Source organism: Pholcus phalangioides, unplaced genomic scaffold (assembly GCF_987345545.1).
Source record: "Pholcus phalangioides strain wild (caught in Gottingen) unplaced genomic scaffold, Ppha-v1.0 ptg000022l_1, whole genome shotgun sequence".
NCBI lineage: Eukaryota > Metazoa > Arthropoda > Arachnida > Araneae > Pholcidae > Pholcus > Pholcus phalangioides.
Genome location: NW_028301615.1, coordinates 8,875,616 through 8,901,222, shown reverse-complemented (window position 1 = coordinate 8,901,222; position 25,607 = coordinate 8,875,616). Strand labels below are relative to the sequence as shown.

General features: G+C 44.0%; 1 protein-coding gene across 1 annotated transcript in view; it reads right to left on the bottom strand.

Moving 5' to 3' along the window:
* LOC149069426 (uncharacterized) overlaps positions 1–25,607 on the bottom strand; it is a 176,805-nt gene that overhangs the window by 39,916 nt on the left and 111,282 nt on the right. The window contains exon 6 of the mRNA XM_089249736.1: positions 8,129–8,275. Coding sequence (XP_089105862.1) covers positions 8,129–8,275 — 147 coding nt within the window. The remainder of the gene's footprint in view (positions 1–8,128; positions 8,276–25,607) is intronic.

The window sequence follows — 25,607 nt, the reverse complement described above, 5'->3', positions numbered from 1 at the left end:
TAGAAGTGAGCGGGACGCAAACAGCAGGTCTTCTTGCAAACAACCCTCTCTCATGAAGTCTTTTGGAAACAGTCACCCTTGATACACGGGTTCCTGTGGCTGTATACAAGTCACGAGAGAGCTGAGAAGTTGTAGCACTCCTGTTACGTCTCGCTATAATCGTCAAATGGCGATCTTCTCTGGCCGTCGTGACTCTTGGACGACCTTGCCTAGGCTTTCTCTCGATGGATACGGTATCCTGGAACTGTTTCCATAAGTTACACACGACGCTGGGCGTTAAATTGAACTCTCTACAAATCTGGACTTGAGATTGGCCTGCTTCTTGCCTCCCCACAATTCGCCACCTCATTCCATCATCTAAACGTTGGTGGTTACTCATTTTTACTGTTACAATTTGAAATTAACCGATTGCTGCAAAATAACACCAAGAAATTCGCCGAGGTGTGCTAGCGAACGAAATGCGTCTTAACTTACGCGCGCTTATAAAGCCTGTTTCTCTACTGGCTCCGCCTACACACACGTGTACGCTTACATATTTGACGTACAAGATTTGAATTTTTGTCTGAATAAATGAACGTCAGGGTCTCTGCCACCGAACTTATCCCGTTGCCGAGATCTCTTCCAGCCCAGCTTCGTGGCAGAGTCTGGAACAAAGTGAGTGCACCTAACAGTCTGAGTGTGTAGTTAGTGTAGTGTATGATATTTCAGTGCTGCCATCTATGCTTCAAATTGTGAGGGAAGTGTAATGATTGAATATTTGTAACATTGTAGGCCTGTTGCTCTCTGTGGCGAGACTTTTTAACGGGGAGATCGGCTCGCATGCGCGCCTTGAAGTTGGGAACCACAGAAAACCAACTTCAGCCGACCACTTGCATTTTTGTCTAGAAGCAGTGGTTTTACATTCAGTTCAGTTCTTTTCATGAAATACGATAAAATATGCAAATTCTCTTAATTTATTTCACCAGTGTATAACACCTCCACACTGATCCCGTGATTGAGTTGCAGTTCGACGTATGAAACAACATACATATATATAAAATCAGATTAATTTAAAATCTAACAGTAATTTTAAGGTTGCAGTTCTCAAGGATAGTTGTTGATAATGATTGTATGAGATAACAAATTTTAGTTTTGGTTGTTCTCGAATGCTTTGATAACAGTGTATATAAACGAAATCCCACCACATTTTGAATTTTTTCCTGTTGTAAATACAAAGTCAGTATAGATGGAAAATTTTGAATTTAATTTGTTTTTGTTTGTTGAATTTAAATTATTTGAGCCAGACATTGTTTCGATTGCAGTGTGCCAAATTGTATATGGAAATTGATTGAATTGTTTTAGGAATTCGAATTTATTCTAGAGTTGAGATTGCTGTTGAAATGTTGAGAAAGATCAAAAATCAAATTTTTTTTTTTAGAGTTGGTGAATGTGTCTTATGAGTTTTTTTTTCCTCATTGCAGAGCAAAGCAAGTGTTAATATTGATATGTTCTTGAATTCTTAGTTTACAGGAACTTTGGGTTGTTGATAATGGCATTTGTGGTATTGATGTATATGTTTGAATTTTGTGAATGTGTATTATTTGTTCTGGCGTCACTCTCTCTACTCGATTGTTTTGGTATAGTCACATGCATTGTCTCTCTAAATTGAATATAGATCAAAATTTTGGAAACTCTTTACAGCAAGCAATAGTGTATAGGTGGTAAGTGTGGAGAGTGTGGTAAGTGGCCACCAGGAGAGGTGTTGTTTTGTAACATATCAATATAACCAAGAATATTTTTTTCCTTTTGAAACATGTACACATCCATACTGGAGCAACGACGAGTTACATCATGACCATGCCACACCAGGGTCCATTCATGGTTTGTCAGGGCCGAAGCACCTTCGCAGCACCATCATCGAGGCATTGTCATCAAGTCACCATCGCAGTGCCCTTGCAGGCTTCATCGAGGCATCGTCGCATCGAGACATCTTCTACCAGACCAAAGTGGCACCAGAAACCCCATACACCAGCATGCAAAGCGGTGGACATTGCGAAACATAACGAACTGGTAATTTTAGATGGAACTCCGTCATTTCTCGGTAGCAAGTTTTCCAAAGGGGGGAGGTATGATAGGAAGATAATTTAATTTGTAAGTGATAACCTCCCTGCTTAATTCAACCGTAACCGCAAGTGATAACTTGGTAACACTACGCTGTTTGGCGCACAAGAGGGTGTCGTTTGGCGACATAGGATGAGACCTTCAGGAAGAAGAAAAACCGCCGAACAGAGTGACAGAAATCAGCAACAAGTGCGGACCCCTCGGCCTGGCGACGGTGAGTAAATAAGTGACTCCTTTCTGTCTCCCACAACTTGCCACCTCGCGTTAATTAAATGCATATGTGAATTTTTAATCTTTTGAACAGTAGGATGGATGTTGGATAACAAGGGTCAATGAACCTGGAGTTAAGAGTGATTATTTTGAATTGTAATGTCTAAATTTATTTGATACACCGGCCCTTCGTGTCAGTATTAATATGAAAGTGACCGATGCACGTCGGCGTTCTAATTATTTAGGAAGGGTCGAAGGTTATTAGGGCAGATGAATAGCACAGATCTTCTCAGGAATGATCACGCGAAAGTCCAATCGAATTGCCCTTGATTGAGGCCTCAAATTAAAATATAGCATGGAAAGAAAAATTACAAGACGGACCGTATCCGGGGTTCTAAGGGCCCTTTCACACGCAGCGGATGCGGGTCCGGAAGAAGTTTTAACAATTGGAATATACTGCGCCTTTCAGACGAGCCGAAAAATCTCCGCACCTAGGAAATGTTCATGCGGGTCCGGACGTCGTCCGCATGTGTCAAAACCTAAGTGCGGGCTCCGCATCCGCACATAGAAGTTTTGACAATAGGTTTATTCGGAGCTATTCACACGATGCGGATGCGGAGCGAATTCGTCCGCATCTTTGGCTACTTTTGGAAGGTGATTTTTCACGGAATTTTTTTAATTATTTGCCATAAATACCCTTAAAAACACCATATGATGGTCTCTGTTCATTAATATAATGTACCTACATACGTGTATCCCTTCGTTTCCTTCTGAGATTGACATATAGCAACTTTAACTGCCTTTTGTCCATATTTCACAATTTTATACAATAAAACCTGCCAACAACGGCCACTGACGGGACCAAAACTATAAGCCGTTCTGTTCATTACGAATATTTAATTGACTACATACTTTAATAACTTTTAAATTTAATTTAAAAATTTTAATTTTTTTCTTTTTAAATTTTTAAAATTATTTAAAAATATAAATATTTGAAATATTATTTTAAATATTTGTTATGTTTTTAAATTTTTAATCTGTTAATTTTTTTAAACTTTAAAAAAAATACTTTTATTAAACAACGTTATCCACGTATTTCTAAGCACAGACATTTTGAAAGTCCCAACCCCTCCCTTTTTTTATACTTGAAAATTCTTTGATATTTGCTGAATTTTTTTTTTTTTTTTTTTTGGAACATCGAATGTTTTGGATGTTTTTGGATTGGATTTTTCGAACATTGGATGTGTTTTTGGAATTTTCTTTCATATTTTTCTGAAAAGTCAAAAATTTTTTTCCAAAAGTTTTTGAAAATATTTTAAGATATTTTCTCCCATCGACTACTTGTGAGGATCGGAATGGAGGCATCTTTAGGCTCAATGATAAAAACCACCAAAGAATGCCTCTAGGCTGCCTATGGGCACTGAATCAGGGGTGAAGGAGAAAAATAATTACAAAAATTGCGAAAAAACACTTTTTATGCACGAATTTCGAACTAAAGATGCGGGCGATTCGTCCGCATCTTCAGTGCTCGTTTGAAAGGGTATGCCGACCCGCGTCCGCATCCGCGTCCGCTCCGTGTGAAAGGGGCCTAAGGAGGAGCCAAAGAGGTGGTAAAATGCGGAGACCCGATGGAAGATAGAGATATGGAAGTTGAACATTGGTTTTGAGGAGAGAGAGTTTGGACTTCCCGGAGAATGGGGGAAAAAGCCTGAGGAGCGGGCTTGGATTTGGTGGAGTAGAGACTCTAATAGAGTCGCGGGATATGAAAGCGCCGTAGTGCCGTGCGGGAAGCAGCAGCACCTAGGATGGTAAGAAAATCACCAGCGATGACCGGGATAAGTACACTTATCTACTTTTCCTGTGACATGAATGTCCAGTTAAGTAAGGGGTCAGGATGGTACATGTTCTCAGATGCATAAGTTAATAACTTGAATCACCTGTGCGGGTAATATATATTCTCTTAAATGGATATAGGAGACATCTTTCTTAATGACTGTAATTGCCATTTATAAATTAAATATTTTTATACATTAAACTTGCCTCCGTGCGTGTAATCACTGGGTTACTGTAATTATGCTTTTTTTTTTGTCAGACACAACGCAATTTACGAAAACATGTTTATCGAATTCTTTCTTGATAATTAATAATTGGTTAAATACAGTATTTAGTAAAGTAATTAAGTAGAAGTCACCCGATGAGGAACGGGTTGACAAAAGCGTTGATTTTTCCTTAGCAAAATTAGTCTTTCGAAATCCGGTTCTCCGTTGAGAAGAATGAGCAGCAGTTATTTTTTTTTTCATGTTACAAGATTTTTCAGTTTAACCAAATAATTCCGCATAATATATTTCAGTTTGTTTTGTTAAATTAATTTTATTCTTCGCATGCTTTAGAGTTGAACAAACTACCCTGCGTGATATGAATTTAAAATTTGTCATTATGACTGATTTGTGCACATACGCAACCATAAAAATAAATAATTAAAGAAGGTAGAACTTCTTTTCCTTTTTTTAATATGAAATTTTAAGTTTCAGAAATAGATTGTTTTTATTTAAATTTTGGAACAGGAAATGGTTTTATGGGGGTGGGGGGCGGTTGATAATTTCTAATTTCTCTTCCAGTGTTGCTGGACATCAACCTTTTTCGCATCGCGAGCATCGTTTAAGACCCCTTGGTTTATACGGTTTGTGTCGGACAACGACAGGCCCCCGTGACGCCGGCCACACGGGAGTATATTTCCCACGTTTGTGACATCACAGTGCCACTTCGAATTGGCTGCGCTGCCACAACGCATGGGCGGAGATACGGGGCGGGGGCGTTGGGGGGAATTCCCCCCCCCCCCCCCGCAGCATCAAAGTAAAGTCGACAGATCTAATGCATATATGTATAGATGAATCGACATCATCATCATTATCTTGCTCCCCCCCCAGACTTCCAAGTCTATCTCCGCCTATGTCACAACATATAACATCCAGAGCACTTCTTTTTCTTTCTCTTCTTCCCCCCCCCCCCCCACGAGACTTACACCACTGTTGTTTTTAGGAAATATACAATAATGAACGCCATTTCAGTTAATAAAAAAGCAGTTGTTGCATGCGTAGGAAGGAAAGAGTTTTTCTTTCATTCACATCGAGCATTCAACACAGATCTATCGCCATGGACAATTTACAACCTAGTGAGTTGCGATCGGCTTGTATTCGTGCCTCGAAGTTGGGAACCACAGAAAACCAACTTCAGCTGACCACCACTGTGGCACCAGTAGGGTTTGAACCCGGGACCTCGTGATGTGAGTCCGTTACTACGATCACCGTAGGAAAGACTGAGAGATCCCTTTAGTGATTGCTTTTACTCTCTTCATTGATCTGTGTCATGGCGAAACAATTCTATCAACAATGACAACATAACCGAATAAATCAATGTCATTTGATATTTCGTCAAAGTTCAAGTATAGTCCTCCGACCACGAGATGAATTTTCGCTGTGTCATGTCACCTCACGTCGGATAATTTTATTCAATTTTTTTTGGTAAAACGATTGCACATCGAGAAAAGTTCATCAGTGACTGAGCTTTCATGTCCTTCTAGGATAAAATAGAATCGTTTGACGTGACATGACGTGCCGTAGCCAAATCTCATCTCGTGGTAGGAGGACTATATTACGTCATCATCGATGGGGGGAGGGTTTCTGATTTGATGACTTTTGATGGCAAGGAGGGAGGGAAATTTCACTTTTCTTTCCACGTGCAGCGTTCGGGAGTGGGCGGGACCCTAGCGCTATTATGCCACACACACATGCATATTGGAACGCAGTTCATTCGTGAACTATGGATGCAGGCCCGAACTGACGAGCGTTTTCGGAAAGAAACGATTTCGGGGGGAACCGGAACCTTGGCATTTAGGATATGATTGGCATTAGGAATTCTTGATATTATAATACTTACTGGTCATTAAAAATTTGGAGTTAAAATGAAGACATAACATTAATTAAAATACAGTACGGGAATGCTGAAAAATATCTGTTAAAATACTGAGTTCCGGCATACGCCGAGAGAGACACCTGGTTTGACCGGATCAGCGATAGCGTACGTCGTAGGCGATCTCTGGGACTAGCACAAAGTACGGTCCGTCTTGTAGCGAGAACTTTACCGACCCGTTTTTCTTTTTATGGCTGAGGGAACGCAAAGCGACGTGAACATGGTCTCTTGGTGTATATCGCGGACTATGCCTGAGGCCGTTGCCAGCATAAGCTTTGCGTTCAATCCATTTTCGTTCCACCTGCTGCTTCATTGAGCCTCTTGTAAGACTTCGCCATGGGAGTCACCCTGCTTTCACTACTCCTCTTGTAATGGCTGCGACCTTCTGATCGACGCGCGTTAGGGCTTGATTAATAAATGACAAGTTTCCAAATTTATGAAAATTAGAGTAATCATATTTTACTAATTTTCATAAATTTGAATGACTAATTAGTTAATTAATTATGATTTTAATTAGCATCAGGATCATTGTGATTAATAAATGACAAGCTTTCAAATTTATGAGAATTGAGAAAATTCGCATTTTCGTGAAAGTTGCTAAATGTCAGCATTTACCGAAGTGCTTGGTAAAAGACCGAAATGCATACGTTTACAAGCGTTTTTCGGGCTTTTACCAACTCGATTTGATAAAACCTAGGATTTACCTTCAGCCTTTCTGCCGTAACATATACACACTCACACTTCCGGCACGGAAGTGTGAGTGTGTGACACTCACTCGGCATGGCGGTGGCAGACCGGAGTTTTGCTTGGTTTGAAAGAAAGAAAAGTTTTAGCATATAAAGAAGTCACAAGATCAGGCGACGACAACTTTGACAAAATGATTAAAATCTATTTACTCTGTGTCCAGCAAAGGTGCATTATGTAACTTTCAAGCAGCTTTGCTGTCCAGTTTTGGAAGATTCCAAGAAATAAAAACCGATTCAAAACCAGAAATTGCCTCACCTGCAAAACAAACACACCTACAGATAAAATTTGTTTTTTCACCTCCTATATCGCTAACAAGAAGATAGGACCACAATCTGTGGTGGGGGGGATACTGACAACCCCGTTTATAAACACCTATGAATAGGGTGAAAAGATTTTCAAAAAATGCCACTCTTTCCGGACCACATTTCATGTATAAGTTAATTCTTATAAAGAAAGTAGGAAAGAAAATATGCTTTTCGAGAATCTTCGTTGTCTTTATAGCGAATGTGTTCTGAGATTTTCTTTCATAAATAACTCGCTATAAGCGAATATTTTTTGTATCTTTAACATTAGCTGTTGACAATCGCTTGGGAATCATAGCGAGATTTTCGTTACAAGCCGTGAGCGTTATAATGGACTTTTACTGTATTTTACGAAGATATTTAGAAATATTTTTAATTTTTGATCGTCCTGGCTCTTCCCCCCCCCCCCCCCGTTTCAAGCCAGCCCAGAGGCAGACGCAGGGAGATTTTGAATTGATGAGAGAAACACAATTTCTAGGTGGCTATAGAAAAGAAAGTTTAGGAACTTCTGATGTATACTAAGGCGAGTTAGCTCGCTCTTGTAAGGGAAACAATTAATTTTTAGTCTCTATACTTACTATAATTTCACGAATCTTTCGACGGAATAGTGTAATTTCATTGTGTGGAGACTCAAAGGCACACTTAATAAAAATGAAATGGTAATGTTGCATGCGTTAGCGAAGAATATCAGTAATTTTCTAACTCGTGATTCGAGCGTTTACAGTTAACGGAGTAAGTACTGTATGGACAATAATTAATATTGAGACACTGAAAAGACAAAATCAGTTATATGAACAAACCTGTGGATGTAGCCCTCGTCATTTCGACGAGCGTGGCACTGAGTGCATTTGCCGTTTTCTTTGCAAACTGGAGATTTTCCGGCGACATCGTCGACAGGTTATCGCATTCGGAATGGTAGCACTTTTGCATCTGGCCTCGGAAAGGTCCTGCAAATAAAACGAGTGATCAAAAATATTTCGAGCAGCGATCACTTTGGTGATTGTATGTGTGATGAATCTCTTGCAGACTCATTGTCAAACGATTCGCTTCACAAAACATGCATCGAAGCGTCGTTTCATTTGGTTCTGATGTGACGGTGTCGACTGGGGAAAGGGGCACAAAAAGAAAAACAATTAAATTTACGATTAAGGACTATTTTTGCGTTGTGTTTTGTGACGTCCGTCAACAAAGAAATTGACCATTGGAAATTAATGGAATACACACAAAGGGGATTAGTAATAACAAATTAATTTAATAAATTAACAAATAAAACAAGAGCTATTTGAAGAAGAGATCCTTATCCAACAAGATATAATACCATCGCAAATACATGAACTTGACATGCCGACTGTTAAACGATTAATTACCTCCATAAACATAAAAATTGAATTAGTTATTGAGAGAGATAATTCCGAGACTATATTGATACGGCACTCACCACCAAATCTTTCAGATCCACCTCAGTTCTCATCGTCCATATTCATCACCAGAGATTCCCTCTTTTCGTTCTCCTCTCACCTCCTTCACGACTACGGGGAAAAAGACCCCGTTTTTAGCAGCGTGTCACCTTATATAGGCCCGATGGTACCAGCGGTTCCTCAGAAGAATTGCTTCTCGGAACTCGCCGGTTCCCTTCATGTCGGCGGCTCTATTATTACGAGAGACCGTCGAGGCGCCAGAAACTGTAACACCGTCTGCGTCTCGCGGTGTTACATACCTTTCCCCTTCACGGAAATCTACACCGTAGATTTATAGATACGTCGGTATTCATCGTCATATATCTCACATATTAAACATAAAAATGAATATCCTAATGGTGGTGAGGCCCTGATCTTCATAATTCTATCTCTCTAGGTATATAAATTCCCTGTAAAACTCAAATTCAACAAAAACATACATGTCAACATATTCTTGCCAAAAAAAAAATATATACAATCACTCACTCTATATACATTGGTTATACAGATTACATACATAACTATTAATTTGCTCTTTTGCAATACACTGATAAACTTCAGTCCCATGCATAACAACTTCCAATATTACGGTATATATAATTCCCATACAAGCAAAAATAAAAATGTATCTCAACAATAAATTGTAGAGTGAGGAAAAGAAAAGGCTTTGCTATGGAAAGAGTACACAAAACACTTTCGGAATAGTCTCCATTTTTTTTCCCTTGGTTCACTAATCCCGACACTTCTTTCAAACACTGTGAAGAAGTTATGTTCTTTCCCTGAACAACACGGAATTCCGTCATTCAGATGGCACACGCACTACTCTTTTCAAGTCTCTTTGTGGATCAAGTCTCTCTATGGGAGTCTTTATCGCGACACAAAGCATATCGATTCCGACCTGGCGACAAGCCGTCTCGAGCGTCCGACAAGACAACACAGTCTCTTCGCGCACACATTGATGTTCGTCTTCTTTGTGGTTTTGTTTTCACAGACCGACTTGACCGGGCGGCTTTCGGATTGTCGGAGATGCCACCCATCAGTCCACAGGTGTTGTGGATAAGAAGACCTACCCAGTCTTCCTCAGGGACCCATCAGTCACCTTATCATAACTATGAGCCGGCGCCCAATCGTAGTAACCACCTGGCATTGCATTGAACTTGCCGACTTTTCCATCAGCATGTTCCAGATGTCGGCAAACCATTGGCGTCGTCGTTAAGCTGAACACAAAAAGGTGCGGTTCCAAAAAAAATGTTTCAGAACTGCTTCCGGACTGTTTTGTTTGAGTATATACACATCACGAGAGAAAATTGCCGCGAAGAGGGATGGGCTGTTTACTTTAGCTACCATCATCATCGTGAAAGTCCCGACATTGAGTGACAAAACTATTGTTTGCTTAGGGAATTCGCATTCACAATGGTCACTTTGGTGGTGTAAACTGTCATTCAACGTAATAGAGACATATTCATATATGTATACATAAAGTAGTGAGTGCCATAAGAAGAAAAAGAAATTTCTCTCTCATTACAAGGTTAAAATGTCATTGCAATTTACATGTGTCAAGATATACATCTATTCTATAATATAAAATCACAAACAAACTCGAAAAGGGCCTGTTGCTAAGCAACCGAGTGACGGAAGTGGGTGAAATTTTTGAGTGACGGAAACTCTGTTACGGAAGTGGGTTCGATTCATATATCGATATTCACATTCATATATCGTACATTCATATTTATATATCGATATGATATCATATATCATATATCGATATGATATCATATATCATATATCGATATTGGGTCGATATTCACATATCGGGACCCATTTGACCCATCGGGACCATGTTATGTGCATGTACCAAGAGGCTCCTACATCCTACAGCAGAGCCCTTAGGCTGGAATTTAGATTTCGAGCCCCCAAACCAGCTTTTCAGGGGCCCCTCTGTGATTAATTTATAGTGTGAAAAATCAAAAAGTGATAAGAATCGTTGTGGCCCCTGTCAGCCCTTCCTTTGGGGGGGGGGGGAGGTCCATGCCGAGAGGTATATATATGTATAATATACACACACAACAGCAGTGCTCCCAACACAGGGTCGGGGAACCTGGGGAAGATTTCACGTATAAGTAAAAAGCCCTTGATGGGGCCCTTGATGGATTTCATTGTTTTCTTGCTGCTTTAACGTTGAAAAATTTCGATAGCGGAAGCAAAAGATATATCCAGTCTGGGGCCCCACCAAAAGTATGCGAATTGGTGTCCCGGGTAATTGGTTGGGGGGTCCTGGATTTTATTCGTTGGTAAAACGAATACAAATGAAAATTTTTCATGGTACTCGCTCCGTGGGATGGCCGACAAGCTTCCAAGTCGGGGCCCCCATGTTTACAGGTTTCATTTTGGGGCCCTGGACGAATCTCATTCTTTTCTGTTGTAGAATTCGCAACAGCGGAAGCCCGAGATAAAGCCAGTCTGGGGCCCCACCAAAAGTATGCGAATTGGTGTCCAGGGTAATTGGTTGGGGGCCCTGGATTTTATTCGTTGGTAAAACGAATACAAATGGAAATTTTTCATGGCACTCGCTCCGGGGGATGACCGACAAGCTTCCAAGTAGGGGGGCCCCATGTTTACAGGTTTCATTTTGGGGGCCCTGGATTTTATTCGTTGGTAAAACGAATACAAATGAAAATTTTTCATGGCACTCTCGCCGGGGGATGACCGACAAGCTTCCAAGTCGGGGGCTCCATGTTTACAGGTTTCATTTTGGGGGCCCTGGATTTTATTCGTTGGTAAAACGAATACAAATGAAAATTTTTCATGGCACTCGCTCCGGGGGATGACCGACAAGCTTCCAAGTCGGGGGCCCCATGTTTACAGGTTTCATTTTGGGGCCCTGGACGAATCTCATTCTTTTCTGTTGTAGAATTCGCAACAGCGGAAGCCCGAGATAAAGCCAGTATGGGGCCCCACCAAAAGTATGCGAATTGGTGTCCCGGGTAATTGGTTGGGGCCCTGGATTTTATTCGTTGGTAAAACGAATACAAATGGAAATTTTTCATGGCACTCGCTCCGGGGGATGACCGACAAGCTTCCAAGTCGGGGGCCCCATGTTTACAGGTTTCATTTTGGGGGCCCTGGATTTTATTCGTTGGTAAAACGAATACAAATGAAAATCTTTCATGGCACTCGCTCCGGGGGATGACCGACAAGCTTCCAAGTCGGGGGCCCCATGTTTACAGGTTTCATTTTGGGGCCCTGGACGAATCTCATTCTTTTCTGTTTTAGAATTCGCAACAGCGGAACCCCGAGATAAAGCCAGTCTGGGGCCCCACCAAAAGTATACGAATTGGTGTCCCGGGTAATTAGTTGGGGCCCTGGATTTTATTCGTTGGTAAAACGAATACAAATGGAAATTTTTCATGGCACTCGCGCCGGGGGATGACCGACAAGCTTCCAAGTCGGGGGCCCCATGTTTACAGGTTGCATTTTGGGGGCCCTGGATTTTATTCGTTGGTAAAACGAATACAAATGAAAATTTTTCATGGCACTCGCTCCGGGGGATGACCGACAAGCTTCCAAGTCGGGGGCCCCATGTTTACAGGTTTCATTTTGGGGGCCCTGGATTTTATTCGTTGGTAAAACGAATACAAATGAAAATTTTTCATGGCACTCGCGCCGGGGGATGACCGACAAGCTTCCAAGTCGGGGGCCCCATGTTTGCAGGTTTCATTTTGGGGGCCCTGGATTTTATTCGTTGGTAAAACGAATGCAAATGAAAATTTTTCATGGCACTCGGTCCGGGGGATGACCGACAAGCTTCCAAGTCGGGGGCCCCATGTTTACAGGTTTCATTTTGGGGGCCCTGGATTTTATTCGTTGGTAAAACGAATACAAATGAAAATTTTTCATGGCACTCGCTCCGGGGGATGACCGACAAGCTTCCAAGTCGGGGGCCCCATGTTTACAGGTTTCATTTTGGGGCCCTGGACGAATCTCATTCTTTTCTGTTTTAGAATTCGCAACAGCGGAACGACGAGATAAAGACAGTCTGGGGCCCCACCAAAAGTATGCGAATTGGTGTCCCGGGTAATTGTTTGGGGGCCCTGGATTTTATTCGTTCGTAAAACGAATACAAATGAAAATTTTTCATGGCACTCGCTCCGGGGGATGACCGACAAGCTTCCAAGTCGGGGGCCCCCATGTTTACAGGTTTCATTTTGGGGGCCCTGGATTTTATTCGTTGGTAAAACGAATACAAATGAAAATTTTTCATGGCACTCGCTCCGGGGGATGACCGACAAGCTTCCAAGTCGGGGGCCCCACCCCATGTTTACAGGTTTCATTTTGGGGGCCCTGGATTTTATTCGTTGGTAAAACGAATACAAATGAAAATTTTTCATGGCACTCGCTCCGGGGGATGACCGACAAGCTTCCAAGTCGGGGGCCCCATGTTTACAGGTTTCATTTTGGGGCCCTGGACGAATCTCATTCTTTTCTGTTGTAGAATTCGCAACAGCGGAAGCCCGAGATAAAGCCAGTATGGGGCCCCACCAAAAGTATGCGAATTGGTGTCCCGGGTAATTGGTTGGGGCCCTGGATTTTATTCGTTGGTAAAACGAATACAAATGGAAATTTTTCATGGCACTCGCTCCGGGGGATGACCGACAAGCTTCCAAGTCGGGGGCCCCATGTTTACAGGTTTCATTTTGGGGGCCCTGGATTTTATTCGTTGGTAAAACGAATACAAATGAAAATTTTTCATGGCACTCTCGCCGGGGGATGACCGACAAGCTTCCAAGTCGGGGGCCCCATGTTTACAGGTTTCATTTTGGGGGCCCTGGATTTTATTCGTTGGTAAAACGAATACAAATGAAAATTTTTCATGGCACTCGCGCCGGGGGATGACCGACAAGCTTCCAAGTCGGGGGCCCCATGTTTACAGGTTTCATTTTGGGGGCCCTGGATTTTATTCGTTGGTAAAACGAATGCAAATGAAAATTTTTCATGGCACTCGCTCCGGGGGATGACCGACAAGCTTCCAAGTCGGGGGCCCCATGTTTACAGGTTTCATTTTGGGGGCCCTGGATTTTATTCGTTGGTAAAACGAATACAAATGAAAATTTTTCATGGCACTCGCTCCGGGGGGTGACCGACAAGCTTCCAAGTCGGGGGCCCCATGTTTACAGGTTTCATTTTGGGGCCCTGGACGAATCTCATTCTTTTCTGTTTTAGAATTCGCAACAGCGGAACGACGAGATAAAGCCAGTCTGGGGCCCCACCAAAAGTATGCGAATTGGTGTCCCGGGTAATTGTTTGGGGGCCCTGGATTTTATTCGTTCGTAAAACGAATACAAATGAAAATTTTTCATGGCACTCGCACCGGGGGATGACCGACAAGCTTCCAAGTCGGGGGGGGGCCATGTTTACAGGTTTGATTTTGGGGGCCCTGGATGAATCTTATTCTTTTCTGTTGTAGAATTTGCCACAGCCGAAACCCGAGATATAGCCAGTCTGGGGCCCCACTAAAAATCTGCGTATTGTGTCCCCGCTACTGGATGTGGGGCCCTGGATTTTATTCGTTGTAAAATTGATAAAAATGAAAAATTCTCACAGGGGGGTGTCCGACAAGCTTGCAGGTCAGGGCTTCATGGAAATGTTGGCAGGTTGTAATTCGGTGCCCCTGAATGTATCTCATTGATTTTTGTGGTTTAACATTGTAAAAATTGCAACACATCGGTAGCCCAAGATATATCCAGTGTGGGGCCCCACTGAAATTCAGCGAATTGAATCTGGGGACCCCCATGGGGAAGTTTTCTGGGGATACTTGATGAATCTCATTTGTTTTTTGTTGCTTTATTATTATTTTCATTAAAATTCGCTTCTTCAGTAGGCTGGAGCTTTCACATGTCCCTTTCCCCTTTTCCATAGCACGCTGATGAAGTGGGACGAAATAAACAAGATGTGTCCGGGAGAGAAGTGGGGGGGGGAGGGGGGGTTGGCCGCCAAAGGCGGCAGGGGGGCAGAGCCCCCCTAGTATATATATAATTATATATTTTTTACGATACAAATACAACCCCTAATAATTATTAACAACACATTAAAAGGCATTTCAAATTCATAATGTGCCGAAATAATCAAAATACTTCGAAAACAAGTACTACATACACGTGTTTCTAACATTAAAAAAAAAAAATTCTCACTCTTCAATTATTATTCGTCATCCCAGAACCATTTCAGCACTCTCTCGGTCAGAGAGGCAGGGTATTTAACAGCTGTTTGATTTACATCAGTGCTTTCTACATGCGCTATGCGAGTGTGTCGTGGTCTGAGATTATATCTGCTATGAGTGGCCTCAGTCGATTGCTGTTCAGGCCCATACTGCGGTTCCTCATTACCTACATTACTTGATAATGAAACCTCCCTTGCGCTATCGGAACCTTGGGGCGTTTGTATCGGCCGACAAAAAGATTGTAAACATTCCCACGGCAGAATCTCTGTCTCATCCGATTCAGTATCGCACTCCTCCCTTTCTGAAACCATTAAAGAACTAGATTCCGCATCTTGGTTTGTTTCGAGGGTTTCCTCATTTTCTACAGTGTCAGGGCCCTCTCTCACTTCTAAAAATGTCCTATCCAGTGAAGCCTTAGTCAACCTATCTGAGTGAACTTTTTGAACATCTTTTCTATCTTCAGTGTGTTTTATCTCGAAGAGAACAGGACTCAATTGTTTTTCAACCCGATAAGGACCCTTAGAATAACGCGCCAATTTGCGCCCCTGGCCCTTCTTCACTTGGGGCGTATACAAGTATACGAGATCACCTATTTGAATGTTTTTGTCTATGGAATGCTTTGCTCGTTGTTGTTCTTGTTTTTCAGCCGCTTCTTCGAGGTGTTGCCTTACTATCTCGTGAGCACGTTGCATTCTTATCTTAAGGGTCTTAATATAATCTTCGTAATCGAAATAACCCCAAGCAATTCTCTCCTTTAATACAGATGGAAAAAGTCGCATATCCCTTGCAAAAAGGCAATGATAGGGAGAATCCCGGAGAGTGGCGTGTATCGCACTACGATATGACATTAGCACATGAGGAAGCATTTTATCCCATTCCTCCGTGTTATTAGACACGCAAGCTAACATGTGTAATATAGATGCATGGGACCTTTCATTAATACCATTAGAGCATGGCCTGAATGCACTGGTTGTTAATTTGCGGATGCCTAGCTTGGCAAGCATTTCTCTAAAAACCGACTCATTCAAACTTTTACCTTGATCGGTTAAACAAGCTTCGGGTCTCCCATACCGGCAGATAATTTCTCGGAAAAACACTTCTGCTAACGTGGCAGATTTAGTATCAGCCAGAGGTACAGCTTCCATAAAACGGGAAAATTGATCAACCATGACAAATATGTATCTATTACCAGCAATTGTCAGATCTAGGGGGCCAACAAAATCACAACTAACAACCTCCCATGGTTCGGAGGCGCAAACATTGCGCATAAGAGGTGCCTTGTGTTTAGCATTGTATCCTCTACGCTCTATACAAGTTTTACATGTGTTCACATATTGCTTACATTCCGCATAATAGTTTATCCAAAAATAATCCTGTCTCAAACGCTCAAATGTCTTCTCAAACCCCTGATGGGAGCCTAAATTGTCATGCGTTTTTTCAAGCACTTCTTTCTTCATGCTCTGCGGGACCACCAACTGCTCTATATACCGCTCTTTAGTAGGTCGTATGTGGGGTGGGGCAAAATGGTACAAGAGCTCTTCATTCAAAAAATACGAATCAGAAACCTTCCTGGGATTAACTGATCCACGCAGCGTTTCTATAATGGCCATTATTGCCGGATCACCATATTGCGAAGACTTGACACGGTCATATAATTCATTATCATCCTTGTCTACGTCAGTGGTATGGAAACATCGGCTGAGAGCATCGGGGACAAAATTTTCCTTTCCAGGCTTGTGTTTTATTTCATAATCGTATTCTTGCAAGGCCAAACTCCACCTAGTTAATCGTGATGAGGGATTCCTCAAAGACAACAAATATGTCAACGGGCGATGATCGCTAACTATAGTGAACTTTCGTCCAATCAGATATTCTCTAAAATATTTAACTCCCTCTATAATTGCCAAGAGCTCTTGTTCAATTGTTGCATACCTTGTTTCCGGGGGTTTCAACTTCCTAGACATGTACCCGATAACATGCGGTCCATCAGCATGCTCCTGGAATAACACCGCAGCTATTCCAGTTTGAGAGGCATCTGAACTGAGAAAAAATTGCTGGTCAAATCTGGGAAACGCTAATATGGGCGGAGACATTAAACACTGTTTTAGGCTTTGAAACGATTGTTCTTCCCGGTCACCCCATTCAAATTTCACATCCTTTTTCGTCAAATCTGTGAGAGGTTTAGCCAGGTCGGCAAAATTTTTCACGAAACGGCGAAAAAATCCGAAAAGACCTAAAGTCATTGTTTAAACTACATAACAATAAAACTACATTGTTTTGCCGATGTGGGTTGCGGATAATTTTCAATAGCTTTCAGGTGATCATCACTAGGACTTATGCCCGCTGCACTAACTTTATGTCCTAGAAAACATACTTCTTCTTTCAAAAATTGACACTTAGAGGGAGCCAGCTTTAGATTATGTTTGCTAAGCGTGCGAAGAACTTTTTCCAACTTGATTAGATGAGCATCTAAAGTATCACTCGCTATTAACAAATCATCCACAAACGAGAATATTTTCTCATCTTGCATTTCCGAAACCAACGCATCAGCCAATCTCTGAAAAGCGGCGGATGCCGATTTCAATCCCACGGGGGTAGTTTGGAATTCAAACACACCTTCTTCGTTTCTGAATGCTAACTTTTGTCTGTCTTCCTGAGCCACTTCTTGTTGGAAATAGGAGCACTTCAAATCCAAACAACTAAAATATTTTGCTCCATTGAGTTCGGCAAATATATCTTCCAAACGGGGCATAGCATAGGAGTCCGGCTCAATGGTTTCATTTAACCTCCGCAAATCAACACACAACCTGTACCCACTGGGTTTCTTTTTCACCAATAGGGTAGGCGCAGGGAGAGGGCTATTGTTCTTAGCAATAATATTAGCCTCCAGCAAATCATTCATTTGATTTTTCAACTCATTGCGTAATGCGTATGGTGTCCTATACATTGGCGAGGGTTTCAGTTTTTTATTATTCCAATTTATTTTATGCGGGACCAAATTAGTTCTTCCGAGTTCCGTGATATCTCTAGCAAAAGCACCTTTATACTTAAGAAGTAACTTCACTAGCTGTCCTTTCATGGTACTGGGCACCTCACTCAAATTAAAATCTCTGTCACTTAGTGGGGGCAATTTCTTTTTCGATAAGGGTATTGGTTCTTCTTGGTCGACTTTATCATCCATGTGGTACACGTAAGCCACTCTTGTTCCCTTATTCAGATGCTTGGGCCGGTTAGATGTATTAGCAAGAAGTATACCAATTTTATCGTTTTCATTAATTTTCGTGATCGCATTAGCGACTAGCCACTCCTTTTCACCCTGTGAATGGGAGGGCTCAACTAGGAGAGGACCCGTATTTTGCACTCCGGGATTATTCACGAAAATCAATTTATGGGTTCGGGCCGGTAGCCTTAACTTTTTATTTAACTTCAAAACAGCTACCTCAGCAACATGAGCTGCCACACCCGTGGCCTGTCCAGATGGCAGTAGGGGCAAGCGAATCTCATCATTAAACAGAATGGCTTTGTTAAAGTCCAGAATCATTTTTTGATTTCTTAAAAAATCAAAGCCAGCCAGTGCTTCGAAATGGGGGCTTAGTTCCCTATCCAATATATAGAATTTTTGAAGCTGTTTTCTGCCCCCGACAGTCAGCATCACCTGGACACAAGCGCTATACCTCAAGGATGTACCAGTAACGCCTTTTATTACCAGTTCTTCGGATGGCACATGCTTGCATAAATTTCTCCTAAAAAGATCCTGGGCCAAAGTCTGGCTGAGGAGGGAAACAGCGGCCCCACTGTCAATCAACATAGTGAACGACCTCTTGCCAATCTCAGCTGTTATCTTAGGCAAAACGTCTTTCTCTTCCACTTCGGCTTCTCTCTCTCTCTCGTTCACTCTTTTTGTATTTCCGGACACCCCTTGGAACGAACAGGCCCTGATCCTGGCTTTTTCCCTCCCCCGCTAATCTAGTCATGTTTGCCGATTTCGATTCCGAGAAACCCATCTCTTTCCGGCATTCCCACTCCTACTGTCATTGGGAAAACGTCCTCCCGACTGATGCCATTGTGTGGGGTTGTGACGGGATACGTATCGGTTGGTTTCATCCGCCTGTACCCTCGCCCTACAGAACCTCCAGGTATGTCCAGGTTTATTACAAAAAAAAACAAATGATTTGCATCCCAGGAAGCCCGTTTACCCCCTGATTAGTGCCGTTTATGGGCTGAGAAGCCTGAGGATGAACAGAATGGGCCATTTTTAGGCCCGCTATCTCTTTAGTCAACTGGGCTATAAGAGGAGTTTGGGAGTCTGTCTATTGTTTGGTTTCAGCTATTAAATTATACAGTGATGTCAATCCATCTCGCTGGGAACCTGCTTCGACTTCATTGCACATCACCGAGGACGAGGATTTCTGTATCATGGCTTCGTTCGCCTCGATGAGGGAGGCTATGCGAATAGCCGCATCGAGATCCTCGGGATTCTGGTGCATTACAAATCTCTGTAATCCGGGATTTAATCCGGCCAAGAATTGGGATAATTTCGTCCTGTCGGACAGTCTTTTTACTTGCTCGTCATCCGAATTGCTGCCCTGCAAGAAGCCAAAGGCCAATCTTTTCAACCGAGACGAAAAATTCTTCACCGATTCACCCGGCAGTTGCTTACATGTGGTAAACCGTTGAAGCCTACAAGCCAACGGGATCTCTTCCTCAAAATGTGTTAGAAACCTAACCTTGAAAGTCTCAAAATTGGTTTCAGAAGATACATCGGGATTATCGACAAGAAATTCCGCCGCCTTACCCTTCAATTTCGCTTTCAGCACAATTATTTTCTCAACATCACCCCAATTCGCTAATGCAGCTATATCCTCCAAATTTTTAATGAAAACAGAAGCTGTTAAAGTATCTTCTGCTCCACTGTAACTGCCTAACAATGAAAAATATCCTGCAATAGGATTAGCTAACACCCGACCCATAGAACCGTTCGAAGAATTTACATCCCCCAAAATTTCTTCATTCGCCATTATTTCTAACTATAATTAATACGAAATTACTAAACTAAATATGGACACAGCAGTAATTCTCATTAAGATTCATCAAAAATAAAACTTCCAACATATACCAAACAATCAACTTTCCTCACTAATAAGCGAATACTAGGCATAAAATTTAACAATTAACAGCCCGGCATATAAAATACATAACACTTTAATCATGTTGGATATGGATCCTGGTCACCTGGCACCACTGTGACGGTGTCGCCTGGGGAAGGGGCACAAAAAGAAAAACAATTAAATTTACGATTAAGGACTATTTTTGCGTTGTGTTTTGTGACGTCCGTCAACAAAGAAATTGACCATTGGAAATTAATGGAATACACACAAAGGGGATTAGTAATAACAAATTAATTTAATCAGTTAACAATTAAAAATAAGAGCTATTTGAAGAAGAGATCCTTATCCAACAAGATATAATACCATCGCAAATACATGAACTTGACATGCCGACTGTTAAATCACAAATACATGAACTTGACATGCCGAATGTTAAACGATTAATTACCTCCATAAACATAAAAATTGAATTAGTTATTGAGAGAGATAATTCCGAGACTATATTGATACGGCACTCACCACCAAATCTTTCAGATCCACCTCAGTTCTCATCGTCCATATTCATCACCAGAGATTCCCTCTTTTCGTTCTCCTCTCACCTCCTTCACGACTACGGGGAAAAAGACCCCGTTTTTAGCAGCCAGAAAGACCAGACGCGCCTCGGCGTTAATATTCGTGAGAACCTCTAACGTATTGGAGACGCGCCGGAGACCGTTTATTGAGTAAAAGAAAATCTGACTGCAAGAGCCATACAGAATGGACACAACCGTGGAAGACAATACTGTCCCATCACGAGTCCAAGATTCTTGGATAGATATATGTGAGAAAAGGAAAGGTGACAGAGCAGCGCGTCTGCTTTCGAGGGAGCTTGGTGTCCAGACCTAGGCTCCCACCCGGGCCGTCTGCGCCGGGGAGCATCTCTGCGGGCCGTCTGCCAGAGAGTGATGGCTCCCATCCAGGAAGCTGGAGAGCCAAGTTTTACCAAGGGGTGACACCGCGCCGTCCCTCTACGACGGTTACAGAAAAAAAAAAAAAAAAAAAAGATTGAGCGAAGCAGAGTGCCCGTGCTGTGCAGATTTCCAAAATGATGAAAAAAAAAGTGCAAGAAAGAACAGTATACAAATATACAAAATGTACAGGAGATCCTATAATACACACTATATACACACGATAATACACATGTGATCCTATAGTTACGGCGTCGACATCAGGGAGCTTACACAAGCCCTGGGTGTGGTGAGTTGGTCGTATCGCATCTCGTTGAGGGGTTTCGGATTACACCAGCATAAAATGTTGACCGGTGGAGCGTGATCTGGTAACTGGCGGGTCAAGATCATCCGTATTTCCGCTGTCAGAGTCGCTAGACGGGGGGTCAGACATGGTATCTTGACGTAGAAGGTGCGAAAAAGCTTCCAAGAAGTTAATTAGTGCAGCAATTTTGTTGTAGTTGAAGGGGCTGCGCATCATACGTCGTTTCCATGCATATTGGTGCACGCTCCAGTCTCCCAAGAAGAAGGAGTGGTACGATTCCGTAAGGGTACATATGGAAACGTAGTGATGGAGATCGCCGATTCCCCCGCAGGCGCAGAAGTGGTTATTCGAGGCCTTAAACCTCTTCAAGTACGTCGGGAAGGGACCATGTTCCGTGTAAAAGATGATTTTCGTCCTTGACCACACCTCCCGACCACGTGAGACCGTTGGGACAATGAGGTTAACGTTGGTGGAAGTCTCCTCCGCATTCCATATGAGTTGCCACCTGCGGAGGACCAGCGTAGCAAAATGTGACTTCGCGTGCGAAGCTGGCAGCGGGAGAGTGATGGCAGAAGTGGCTGTCGTGGCGCTTTTAGCTAGGGTGTCGGCCTCCTCGTTGCCTTTAAATCCTTGGTGGGCTTTAATCCATGAAAGGCGTATGCGTGGGTGCAGGAGGAGGGTATTACGAGTTTCGTTCACCAGTTGGGTTCGGTTGAACGGGTTTGATATGGCGTGGAGGGAAGAGAGGCTGTCAGTGAAGATCATGGAAGGTTCAGAGCATGATGAAGCGAAGCGGACCGCTTGGAGAATGGCAAAGATCTCGGCTTGGAAGACCGAGTTGAAATTGTTGAGTCGGGAGCTCCAGTCTTGTACTCGGACATGGTTGCGGAATGCCACGAATGCAGAGGCCACGCCGTCGGAGTTCTTGGAGCCATCTGTGAAGATCTGCCACTGTTGTTCGTTGAATGGCGCCTGGAAAAGAGCAATTTGGTCCGTGGGCAGCTCCTTTGACGGGTGCTGGGGAACGCTGGGGACCGGGAGTTCAAACCTGTCGGCCAGGAATCTTGTGTTAAAAAACGTGACGTCTTCCCTGAATCTAAGCAGCCGAACCTGGCGATTCTCCGCTTGCAGAACGAGGCCCAGAGGAGGGTTGTGGGTGGCCAGCTGGAGTACCTTGTTCGACGTGGACCTGTATGCTCGAGTAATGAACAGGAGGTGCGGGCGCTGAAGAGCCTGAACCGCCCTTGAGAGCCTGACGCCGGGGTCGGAATACCATATGGATGCGCCGTAGGCCACTTGCCTGACAATTATCTGACGATAGAGGGTATTCCGAAACTCCTTGCCGTAGCCCCAATTCGAGCCTGAGAGGCGCCTGAAGTCTTTGAGCATCTTTGCCGTCTTCTTCTGCAAGTACGAAACGTGCGAGAGGAAGTTAAGGTTCTTATCAATAATTATCCCTAGAACTTTAATTGATGAGGCATGCTTTAGCCTGACGTTGTTCAGTTTGAACGAGGGCTTCTTCAGGCGCTTGTTTGGCCACAGGACCAGTGATTTGGATGGTTCCACCTGAAGGTCGTTTTCCTGGAGCCATCTGGAGATCGTAGGGAGAACGATGCGTCCCAGTGACGTGACATTCTCCGGTTGGCGAGCGGCTAGGACTAGCACCAGGTCGTCGGCATAGGCTTGAAGGAACGCCTTTGTGCCGGGGGAAGGGGGAACGATGAGTGGAGAAGAGGATCGAATGTGAGGTTCCAGAAGGCCGGACCGGTACATGAACCTTGCGGGCAGCCACGCACTAAAGTGCGTGATACCTCGCCCATGTCCGTAGACAGGGTGACCTCTCTGTCCGGCAGGATATCCTCTAGGAGCGCACTAAATGGGGCTGGGACATCAAGGTTGCGGATGGCGCTGATGACTTTCTCGTGGCGTACGTTATTAAAGGCTCCCTTGATGTCCAGCGAGATGACTGCCGTAAGGAGATTCTCCCTGCGGTTTGCCTTGATCGAAGTCAGCAGGTGGCGAAGGGCGTCGTCTGCTGATCTTCCTGCCCTGAAGCCGAATTGCATCGGATGAAGCGCCTCTCCTTGCTCCAAGTAAAACGTCAGCCTCTGTGCGATTAGTTTTTCCAGTATCTTGCCCAGATTCGAGGTCAGCGTGATAGGGCGGGATGACGTTGTTAGTGCGGAACCAGGCTTAGGTACAAGTACCAGGCGGCCCTTTTTGAAGATGGATGGGAATAGGGAAAAATCCAGGCACTTGTTGCACACTCCTGTCCAGTAGTCCAACATTGTCTGGACAAACGCCTGTACAATTCTGTTGGAGAGCCCGTCTGGACCGGACGCCTTGTTGAGTTTCAGTGCCTTTGCTATGCGGAGGACCTCCTATGGGTGGAAAGGCGGCTCATGGTGTGTATTGATTGTCGGTGATTGGATGTGTATGTTTGTCTCCACGTCGGGAAAAAAGTCCCTGAGCTGCATGGCTGCCAGTTCTTTTGCTGAGAGATGGGGATGGGGCGTAGGAGGCGATGGCGGCGGTTTCTTTGAACGAAAGATAGCTTTGTAAGGTGTTCCGAATGTTGTGTTTGTCGTCGTGCAGAGCTTTCTCCAGGATTCGATCCGGGTACGTTTAACCAACCGTTTGAAATTGGCGCGAAGTTGTCGCAGGGAGAGAGTTTCTTCCGTCGTGTCTTGTTGGCGTCTTTTGCATCTGGAGATGCGCCTCTCCAGGGCTCTGATGGCCCTTTTCTGTGTCGAAAGTTGGGGGGACCACCAGCGTATGCCCTGCGTGAAGGTTGGGGGTAACTTGACTCCGAGAGTGGATGCGCAGGACGCTTGAAGAGCAGAAACCAGCGTGGTAACGTGGGTGTCGAGATCTGCTTTTGTGGAGATGAGGGGCAATTCCCGGCAGAGTTGATTGAGTGCTGCAGGGAGATGAGCGCGGAGTCTGAGCAGGCGTCGTTGCGTGTCTTTATACCGGATAGGTCCTGGCAGGTTGTGTTGAAGATGGCGATCGTGGACGTGAATGTCGATGTACTTGTGGCTGGAAAGGGATTTATTCCTTGTGTCCACGGCCCACTTCGTGCGATCAAAGATATGCTTGGAACTTGTGAATGCGATATCTGGCCAGCCGGAGCCCGTTCCATGCGTGTATGTGGCAGGTGAAGAGGGGTCATTCAGCAGGAAAAGGTCAAAAGACGACAGGAAATCCAAGACTTTTCTGCCCCTGTCATCTTGATTTCTATAACCCCAGACAGGGCTGTGGGCGTTGAGGTCTGTAGCAAAGATAGTGTCTGCCGGGCCTGCTGCCTGGATGAGAGAGTCCAGTTCGGCAATGGACGCGTCAATGTCCGCTAATGGCGAACAGTATGCCGAGCAGAGGACCACCGTAGAGGATGGGAGGGACAACTTGATGGCAACTGCCCCTTGGCTGTGGAACAGGAAAATGGGGGAAAAGGACTGGTTGATTTGGATGATTGCCGCTTTTGCGTTTCGGGACTGCCAGTAACGCCAGTTATTGGGGCAGTCCACTCTGTGGTGCAGTAGGGCTGGCTCTTGCACAAGGAGGAAGCCGTATTCATGTTTCCTGGCGTGGACGTAGGCGTTGGAGGTGGCGGCATGTGCCTTGTCCAGATTGATCCGTAGGATCTTAAGGCCTCTCCCAGAAAGCGAGGAAGGGTCCAGTAGGGAGTCTGAGTCAGAGTTTGAGGAAGAAGTTGTTGATGAAGACATATAATGGCTGGGAGGAGAACAGAAAAAAAGTTAGGCAATGTAGATGTTATGCTTAAGCTTAAAGTTGTTTGATATCTCCTGTACCACTTGGCGACGGAATGTTGTGGTCTGTCCCGTGATGGTGATGCCACTTGAGGTAAGTTTCGCAGCGACTAGTGGTTTGGCTTCCAGCGAAATGATGTTGGAAAGGAGGATTTGCTCCATGAGGTCGTCGTAAACCTTCCTATTGGTGCCCTGTTCCGGGGAGAAGAAGTATGCGTGGAGGGCCCACTGCCTGGAGAAGTGCGAGGTTTGATGGGCGTTGCCCACTGCCCTTGCATACGTGGTATAGCGAAGAGGATCCATTGTAAAAGACTGTTGGGGGCGGCTGTTCAGATGCGGGGCGCTGGAGGGGTGGTCAGTAATGCGAGGGCGGTCCCTCTGGAATTGCATCGCTCTGGTTGGTTTCGGGCGCTGCCCATGCGTGGGTGTTGTTCGGGCCCAGTCGTTGCCTCTCACCATGTTGGGGCGCCGGTTGG